This window comes from Sinocyclocheilus grahami, unplaced genomic scaffold (genome assembly GCF_001515645.1).
Source record: "Sinocyclocheilus grahami isolate Dianchi unplaced genomic scaffold, SAMN03320097.WGS_v1.1 scaffold283.1, whole genome shotgun sequence".
Classification (NCBI taxonomy): Eukaryota; Metazoa; Chordata; class Actinopteri; order Cypriniformes; family Cyprinidae; genus Sinocyclocheilus; species Sinocyclocheilus grahami.
The window spans coordinates 1,558,230-1,568,233 of NW_015505462.1; the positions used below are offsets into that span (position 1 = coordinate 1,558,230).

General features: G+C 34.9%; 1 protein-coding gene across 1 annotated transcript; it reads right to left on the reverse strand.

Annotated features, from left to right (window-relative positions):
* Window positions 1-1,425: 1,425 nt before the first annotated feature.
* LOC107600437 (adrenodoxin-like) lies at window positions 1,426-7,932 on the reverse strand. The gene is made up of 4 exons (XM_016292329.1): window positions 7,659-7,932; window positions 5,563-5,687; window positions 2,505-2,634; window positions 1,426-1,848 (listed from the first exon to the last, which is right to left on the reverse strand). The coding sequence occupies exons 1-4, from the start codon at window positions 7,793-7,795 to the stop codon at window positions 1,719-1,721; spliced, it is 522 nt and encodes a 173-aa protein (XP_016147815.1). The 5' UTR covers window positions 7,796-7,932; the 3' UTR covers window positions 1,426-1,718.
* Window positions 7,933-10,004: the final 2,072 nt, after the last annotated feature.

Below are 10,004 nucleotides of genomic sequence, written 5' to 3' on the forward strand. Positions count from 1 at the left end.
ATAGTTGCTTAGAGTCAGTTGTTTTATTTGTGACAATAATGCAATGAAACATGCCAAATTGCGCAGTCATAATTTTTGGCATGCTGTCATACAAAGAAATTATGAACACATGCAAAAACAAGAGGACCAATGAAATATTCATAACTTATTTTGTAGTCAGTGTGCCAGTGTTGCCAATTTAGTGATTTTTGCCACTACACTTCCTCATCCCTTTAGAGACTTTTTTTCAAAAGCCTAGCAACAAAATCAGTTTCTTGGACAAACCTTATGTACATTCCGAGACTCACCCATGACGTCATAAAGGCGAGTTCACTGATCTATATAAATATAAATACAGATCAGTGAACTCACCTTTATGAGGTCATCTAGCAACATTAAGTGACCAGTTTCAGCTACATTTCGATTATAAGCAGTTGGCAACACTGGTCAGTGTTTTTTCCCCTTTGTATTTTAGAGGTTTAAGTGAAATGTGGGGTCATAAAAAAAAAAAATCCACACATCACTTTTGGCCACCGTTGTGTTTGGTGGGGTTAGTGCCACAATATGTAATACCCTGCTTACTGTGCATTTTTCCAATTTTACAGCCAAAAAAATGTAATTACTACATTTCTGCAGTTAGAGCATTGACTTGTTGAGTGGAAGAGGTTATTACATTTCTTACTTTGTCAGTTACAAAAAAAAATATTTGATCTTGACAATCAAGTTTGTATTGTTTTATCAACTCCATATCATCATATAACTCCAATATGTCATATCTTCACTGGAAAGTGTTTGTTTCCTCCTCTGTGCTGCCATCTTGTTACTCCTAACTAGGTTAGGAGACCTCTTCAGCTCTCTTAAATAATTTAGGAGCTGGGACCTAGTCTTAACACTTAGGAACCCTTATGAATCACTCTTATTCTTAAGTCTAGGAATAAGAGTAAAATGACGTCATTCTTAGAATTTTGACACACTTAGGACTAAAATTTTACTCTGAACGGCTTTATACATACGGCTCCAGGTCCCAGACCTGGGTGGTTTACACCTCAATGGGAACAGAAGGTAATTGCATGGAATGACCCTCTACAGTAATCAGAATATCTCTTAACTCTTTAGGATCTGTATGATCTTTTAGTCTACTTTTGTAAGATTGAGACCATTGTACCACTCGCCCTGAGACTATTCAAATGATACCAAACATGACTTTAAATATTATTTCCATTCATATAGAACATTATACTATTGACCATTCTGAGTGAACCAAGTGGAGGGAGGATGAGTAAAGGGAAGGAAGGGGATGAGAAGGAACTGATGCATATGTGAGAGAGGCGTTTCCTGCACCTCCACTCTGTGGGGTGTCTCGAAGATGCCTGTGTATGTTTGTATTGTCTGTTTCTCTGGAGATCAAAGTCTTTCATCCTTACAAAACAAACAATGCAACTTAAAAAGTTAAACATCATATTTAATGCAATAAATCAGTTAGTTATTTCTGCATTCAAAATGTTTAACAGCAAGATGCTCCCACCTCTCATTGTGACAAAGAATAGCAGAATCTGCACAATTAAAAAAAAATTTCAATCACCAAAATTATAAAAACTACTTACGGCAGCATGTAAATAATACATGTTATCAATTCAAATGTAGTTTTCTATTAAAGTAGTACATATTAAAATATCTGCTATTAAAGATTTCTCCATAATGCAGTTATGATGATATACGACTGGGCTTTATTTTATAGATTATACTTTGGGTGGGGCTGTGGAGGACTCTTTTTCACTGTCAACTCGAGCATCAGATATCACGTCTGGCACACGCAGAATCATCCCATCCAGATCCTTCCTCAAACACACCTGGCAACCCAGACGAGATCTAAATGATGTACATGCAAAATAGAAATGTGAAGATTTGCCATGAATATTCAAATCCAGCCAAATCATGAATTGTCAAAACAGAAAATTAAAAAAGACGTGCACTTTTTATTGCATGAACACTTTTTAAAATGAAGTCTGTAATTTCTATGTCAAGTGTTGAAACCAAAGGAAAGTAAAATTTTCAAACAAAGATAACTCTGCACCCAACTCTCTCTATAGGTTGAGCCCATGTTACCATGTGCTGGTCAGGATGCTCATACGAACAGAGTAATGATAGTGACCTACAGTGTTCATATTTACAGGGGAATCAACCTATGAATGGCTTACTAACTGTTGTCTCTGCATAATTTACATTTAGTCATTTTGCAGACGCTTTTATCCAAAGCGACTTACAATTGGGGAATACATAAAGCGATTCTTCTTAAAGAGGCAAACAGACACATGAAGTGCTTGTAATAGCAAGTTTTAGGCATTGTTCAAATAAGCTAGAAAGGGATATAAAATATAGACTAGGAAAGTGTATTTCAACATCAAAAAAGATACTTTCTTCATCTTTAAACTGAAGTCTGTACAAAAATATCAAAAGCTACTGCATGGCTTCTGAAGACAATTATAAAAATGATCTCCTATTGTTGTGTGATTTGGTTCACTCACGTGTCTGTAAGCCCATAAGCCAAGTCCAGCATGTCCATTTCCTCATCAGAAATAGGTCCAAGCTTCTTAAAAACGGCCTCCTCGAAAATAAGGTGGCACGTAGAGCAGGCTAAAGTTCCCTCACATGCACCTAGTTCAACAACACAAAAGAGACACACAAAAATATTAGCCTGCAAGCTACTAAGACTCACATTCCACTTACATTGACATGACAAGTATTCAAATATTTCAGAATCAGAAGAGCTTTATTACCAAGTATGTTTACACACACAAGGAATTTGACTTGACGACAGGAGCTTCCAGTGTAGAAGAAAGTACAAACATAGTGCAGACATACATAGGAAAATATTCTCTAACTGTTCACCTCGTATTACCTTTGGATTACATACACAAAGCCTTGTAAAGCTTTGGCCTGTTCACAATGACCAAATCATTTTTGCCTTTCTATGTCAATCACATATGATTTTCCTTTGCTATATTTTTGAGGCAACCTGCAGTCCTCATAGACAGTACACTATATGCACTGTAAAAATGTGTTTCATGTGGATTTATTAAAACCCAAAATATTATTTAATGTAAACTAAATCAACCCGACTACATTAGGTGACACAGGAAGAAACGGCACGTTTTTACTATTTATTGTGTGTGAATGAGATATGCATATTTGTCTGTACAAATAAAACTTAAATTTTTACACCATGTACAATATTTGTAAATAACTTACCGAATCCATCAATATCTAGATCATTGTTAACCGAGTAGTGGAGTAGTGATTCTCCTGTTAAAGCTTTCACCGAAATCCTTTTTCCATCTCGATTCAGAAAGTGAACTGTCCTCAGCCCTGCAGCCCTGCACAGAGACATTTTTAAGACTTAAGGTGCAAAGATGAAGCCATCATCATCAGAAGTGCTATATGAAAAACCTAGAACAATGATTTGTTGTATCCTTATTAAGCACATTTTGCTGAAAACTATGGCTAAACCTCTTGTTGATGTTGTTAATCAGACCATTGTTTAAGAAGCCAAGAGATTTTCCTTGAAATGTAGATCCCAGAAAAATGCACATTTTTAAAAATAAAAATAGGCCTTGATGGACTGAATGTTTCATTATTCTGTAAAGTGATCAAATATTATAGCCAAAAAACAATGATGGTTGTTGCATTTCATTCATACTTTCCTGTTATAACTCATATTCAGCACATTTTAAACAACAGCTAGAATGGAATAAACCGTAGTCATCTACGGTTCAATACACAACTACAACAATATCCTGAGCATGAATTCATCCAAGCCCTGATAAAACCCTCCTGAGAAAAGACGATTTATGCATGGAGGCTTAAACACAATGAGGGAGCATGGAGGGGATTTAGACGCAGTGGTCTTCAACAGAAAAAAAAAAAGAGATTTTGAAAAATGTCTGCTTATTTTGTCCATAACCAGTACAGCATTTTGGGGTAATACAGAAGTCCTTTAAGGTCATATTTATGATCAGCAATCATTTGAGAAACTAACTTGTGTTTGTATGAAATGTGAGAGACCACATGAGTTGCACAGTAGACATGCAAGTACTGGTTTAGATTTTTTTAAAGAAGTTGTTAAGAACGATGCTCAACAAGGCTGCATTTATTTGCTCAAAAATTAACAGAAATATCTGAGATATATTATACCAATTAAAAAAATATTCATTTTCCATTATTATTTTAAAATGCAAATTATTCCTGTGATACAAAGCTGACTTTTTAGCAGTCATTACACCAGTCTTCAGTGTCACGTGATCCTTCAGAAATCATTCTAATATGCTGATTTGGTGCTCAAGAAACATTTATCATTATCAACTTTGAATACGGTTGCCTTTGAACTACACTAGTACTTTCGAACAGTAGTGTAGGTATGTCAGTCGTCAGCTGTATGGCATATAGCAATGCCCTGAACAACAGTCAAGATTGTGAAATATTTGACAACTGAATGTCAAATTTGACCATTCAGATCAAGCATTACAGAGGGTTGGTGTTCCCGTGTGTATAAAATAACCATGAGAAAGCTTCAGTTATCAATCTATTCACCATAACAAGTCTACATTCTTAGTCACCATAGACCCATACAACTACAACAATATCCTGAGCATGAATTCATCCAAGCCCTGATAAAACCCTCCTGAGAAAAGACGATTTATGCATGGAGGCTTAAACACAATGAGGGAGCATGGAGGGGATTTAGACGCAGTGGTCTTCAACAGAAAAAAAAAAAGAGATTTTGAAAAATGTCTGCTTATTTTGTCCATAACCAGTACAGCATTTTGGGGTAATACAGAAGTCCTTTAAGGTCATATTTATGATCAGCAATCATTTGAGAAACTAACTTGTGTTCGTATGAAATGTGAGAGACCACATGAGTTGCACAGTAGACATGCAAGTACTGGTTTAGATTTTTTGAAAGAAGTTGTTAAGAACGATGCTCAACAAGGCTGCATTTATTTGCTCAAAAATTAACAGAAATATCTGTGATATATTATTCCAATTAAAAAATATTCGTTTTCCATTATTATTTTAAAATGTAAATTATTCCTGTGATACAAAGCTGTTATTACCAAGTATGTTTACACACACAAGGAATTTGACTTGACGACAGGAGCTTCCAGTGTAGAAGAAAGTACAAACATAGTGCAGACATACATAGGAAAATATTCTCTAACTGTTCACCTCGTATTACCTTTGGATTACATACACAAAGCCTTGTAAAGCTTTGGCCTGTTCACAATGACCAAATCATTTTTGCCTTTCTATGTCAATCACATATGATTTTCCTTTGCTATATTTTTGAGGCAACCTGCAGTCCTCATAGACAGTACACTATATGCACTGTAAAAATGTGTTTCATGTGGATTTATTAAAACCCAAAATATTATTTAATGTAAACTAAATCAACCCGACTACATTAGGTGACACAGGAAGAAACGGCACGTTTTTACTATTTATTGTGTGTGAATGAGATATGCATATTTGTCTGTACAAATAAAACTTAAATTTTTACACCATGTACAATATTTGTAAATAACTTACCGAATCCATCAATATCTAGATCATTGTTAACAACAATATCGAGTAGTGATTCTCCTGTTAAAGCTTTCACCGAAATCCTTTTTCCATCTCGATTCAGAAAGTGAACTGTCACCTTCTCCTCAGCCCTGCACAGAGACATTTTTAAGACTTAAGGTGCAAAGATGAAGCCATCATCATCAGAAGTGCTATATGAAAAACCTAGAACAATGATTTGTTGTATCCTTATTAAGCACATTTTGCTGAAAACTATGGCTAAACCTCTTGTTGATGTTGTTAATCAGACCATTGTTTAAGAAGCCAAGAGATTTTCCTTGAAATGTAGATCCCAGAAAAATGCACATTTTTAAAAATAAAAATAGGCCTTGATGGACTGAATGTTTCATTATTCTGTAAAGTGATCAAATATTATAGCCAAAAAACAATGATGGTTGTTGCATTTCATTCATACTTTCCTGTTATAACTCATATTCAGCACATTTTAAACAACAGCTAGAATGGAATAAACCGTAGTCATCTACGGTTCAATACACAACTACAACAATATCCTGAGCATGAATTCATCCAAGCCCTGATAAAACCCTCCTGAGAAAAGACGATTTATGCATGGAGGCTTAAACACAATGAGGGAGCATGGAGGGGATTTAGACGCAGTGGTCTTCAACAGAAAAAAAAAAAGAGATTTTGAAAAATGTCTGCTTATTTTGTCCATAACCAGTACAGCATTTTGGGGTAATACAGAAGTCCTTTAAGGTCATATTTATGATCAGCAATCATTTGAGAAACTAACTTGTGTTTGTATGAAATGTGAGAGACCACATGAGTTGCACAGTAGACATGCAAGTACTGGTTTAGATTTTTTTAAAGAAGTTGTTAAGAACGATGCTCAACAAGGCTGCATTTATTTGCTCAAAAATTAACAGAAATATCTGAGATATATTATACCAATTAAAAAAATATTCATTTTCCATTATTATTTTAAAATGCAAATTATTCCTGTGATACAAAGCTGACTTTTTAGCAGTCATTACACCAGTCTTCAGTGTCACGTGATCCTTCAGAAATCATTCTAATATGCTGATTTGGTGCTCAAGAAACATTTATCATTATCAACTTTGAATACGGTTGCCTTTGAACTACACTAGTACTTTCGAACAGTAGTGTAGGTATGTCAGTCGTCAGCTGTATGGCATATAGCAATGCCCTGAACAACAGTCAAGATTGTGAAATATTTGACAACTGAATGTCAAATTTGACCATTCAGATCAAGCATTACAGAGGGTTGGTGTTCCCGTGTGTATAAAATAACCATGAGAAAGCTTCAGTTATCAATCTATTCACCATAACAAGTCTACATTCTTAGTCACCATAGACCCACAGATAAAACTGAGATAAAGACAGATAATATAAAATAAAAGGAGGAACACATTATTACACAATGCACACACACACACACACACACACACACACACAGTATACTTGTAACCCAATAGCCTTGACCCACAAAAAAAACACAACACAGCTAACCAACATGTTTAACCTATTGCACAACTGGGAAATACAGTAAGCCCCAAAAATAGTTGCGCACTTAAGCCACCCTTAAAATACTTTAATGTCGCTTTATTAGACATAAAATATCAAACCATGTGTCAAATGCAAACAGATTACGCTATATCATTCAGAGCTTATCTGAACCATGTTTTTAATTACTTCTAACCTACTGATCTCAAGGTCATTTTAGTCTTTGTATGAAATCAGCTCATATTCACAAAGGTGTCTTAACAGACTACCACAGATGTAGTTCATAACAGAAACTATCAACGCTAACATTTGACAACCACTGCATTTACATTATGTCGATTGTTTTATCACGTGAAGCCTAAGAGACAGGAAACGGTGGTATGGTTTATTTGACAGAAGCGCTACATAATTCTTCTTTGAATAAAAAAGCTACTCATTTTGACATGTTGTTATTTAACCTAAAGACGTTACGCATTTGATGTAATTCACACTTTTCGGGACACTACATCACTGCTGGCAAAATTGCGAACATGTATAAGTCCCAGTGACTCAATACTTTGAAAAAGACAGTTTCTTACCTTAGTGAATGAGTTAATGTGTTTATTGCTCTACTGTGTGTGTAGCTCCCGGACACGCATTGAGGAAGCGCTCTCGTTTGACTGAATGTTTGGTGCGCCGCTCGCTGGAGAAACACTCTCAGTGCACATGCCGACATTGTAACATATATTGTTGACAGACCGCTGAAGAACTAACTACCACCGTTGCATGTGTGCTGGAATTAAACTTTCGACTCTTTATATGTGTCGGAAATAGAACTGTTTTTCTTCTTCTTCTTTTTTCTTGGCTTTTGCTACTTGTAATTATTGCATATCGCCACCTACTGTACAGGAGTGTGTAAAGAGACTTGACGGATACCTTACTTGGGGGGGAAACCAACCCAGTTTGATACCAAACCCCAACCCCACGAAGGGTTATCTTTTCGTTTCTAAATTCTTCTTATTATTCCAGTATTTTCAAGAAATATAAACAAAGCTTTGAGTCTATTTCTTTCCATCCCTTGTTCTCTAAGAATATCTTCAATTTTATTTTCTTCGTCCATTCGTGCCGTTTCTGCCTGTATTCATTGACTCTAAACAAGACATGTTCTACATCTTCTTTGGTTTGACTGTTGACATCTTGTACATAATCCATTACTCTTCCCTATTGTCTGCAATGTATCATTCAATCTAGTATGACCTAATCTCAGCCTTGAGTACTACTTCTTCTCGCCTGTTTGCCATATTTATCCTTTTTCCTCCTACTTTTGCTTGGTTTATGTGATAATGTTTAGCTTTAGACTCAGACTCCCATTCTTTTTGCCATATTTGCCTTATTTCATATTCAATCTTGGCTTTAATCTCTCCTTTTCCCATTGAAATATTAATTTCTACTTGCTTTTTTCCCAAAGCTTCTTTTGCTATCTTATCGGCTTTTTCATTACCTTTGATGCCAATATGTGCTGCAACCCAACAAAACTGAACTTCTATTCCTAGATTTCTAATATTTAATAGTATATGTCTAGTTTCAATGATTAAATCTTCTCTAACTGAAATACTGCTTTCTAAACTTAAGGCTGTAATTATCCCAGACATCTCAACTTTAAAAACAGAAAGATGGTTATTTAATCTATAACCCAATTTTTTTGTTAGATTCTGGAATATAAATTCCTATGCCACAATGACCATTTTAGTTTTTTGACCCATCTGTAAATAATTTAAGATATCCGTAATATAATGAAGACAAATATATTTGGCCATATTTTGCAAAACTGTTGGTATTCTCTTTTCTCTTTTAGTAATCCTGTATTGATGTCTGAAATAGGGAGCATCCTGGGAGGAACTTCACTTAAAGCTACTGCAGGGCTTAACACAAATTCTACAATTCCAAATTGTTCTGTGTATTATTTATATTCCAACCGAAACCTTTGGATTTTTTTAATGATATTTAACAATCATTTAATATTGATGCAGCTGGATTGCTATTACTGCTTATTAGTCTAACCCAATATGTTAACGACAGTTTAATGAATCTTAGTTTTAGTGGGGCTTCTTCTGTTTCTACTAATAAAGCACTCGTTGCTGTTGTTCTCATGGCTAATAGAGCTGCAGTCATGATGTCTATTTGTAGGCCAATCCGGAAAGAATTCGTCATGTGTTCCTTCGGGAACGTACTATGAGTTTATAGAATAGCAATTTTGGATTTTTGAGTAAATTGTGTTAGTTATTTTCATATATTGTTCTACTACATACAGTCATACCAGTCTCTCTCTGCGCTTGTATGTCTTCTTTATATGAAACACTGAGGAGACTGCGACATGTTGATACACTACATGGGACTAGTGGGAGCCTGCTGTTTATTGAATGATATTAAATAGAATTACTTTTATCTATACTTGTAAAGATGGCATTATATCTAAATAAAGAACAAAGCAGACCGATATTTAAATCTCTTAGTAGAACAATAACGACCAACATTTAAAAATCTTTAAATCTCTTAATTGACATGACAGTAAGTCTTTCTGTAAGCTGCTTTGAAACACTGAGTATTGCGAAAAAAGCAATACAAATAAATTTGACTTTACTAAAGTCATCTTCCACATCAAATGTATTTATAATGTGTAACTTTTCGGAATTAAACTGTAAAATAATTCTGAAATGCAACAATAAAGGTTTTGGCCATTATGTGTGTGTGTGTGTGTGTGTGTGCTCCTGCAGGCAAATGTCCCCACAAGGATTTTTTTGGCCCTCATTAGAAAAACAGCTTATAAATCATACAGAATTAAGTTTTTTGAAAATCTAAAAATGCCACATAGAAACACATTATAACATGAATGCTGTTAATGCTGGAAAATGACTGTCATTTTGCCTTTTTTTTTTTTTTACCTA

Excerpts from the sequence above, each read along its gene's own strand:
- LOC107600437 (XM_016292329.1), bottom strand. The coding sequence starts at position 7,795 with ATGTCGGCATGTGCACTGAGAGTGTTTCTCCAGCGAGCGGCGCACCAA. Across the intron at positions 5,688-7,658 it reads ACATTAACTCATTCACTAAG|GGCTGAGGAGAAGGTGACAG; the intron begins GTAAGAAACTGT and ends GTCTCTGTGCAG. Across the intron at positions 2,635-5,562 it reads TCTAGATATTGATGGATTCG|GTGCATGTGAGGGAACTTTA; the intron begins GTAAGTTATTTA and ends TTGTTGAACTAG.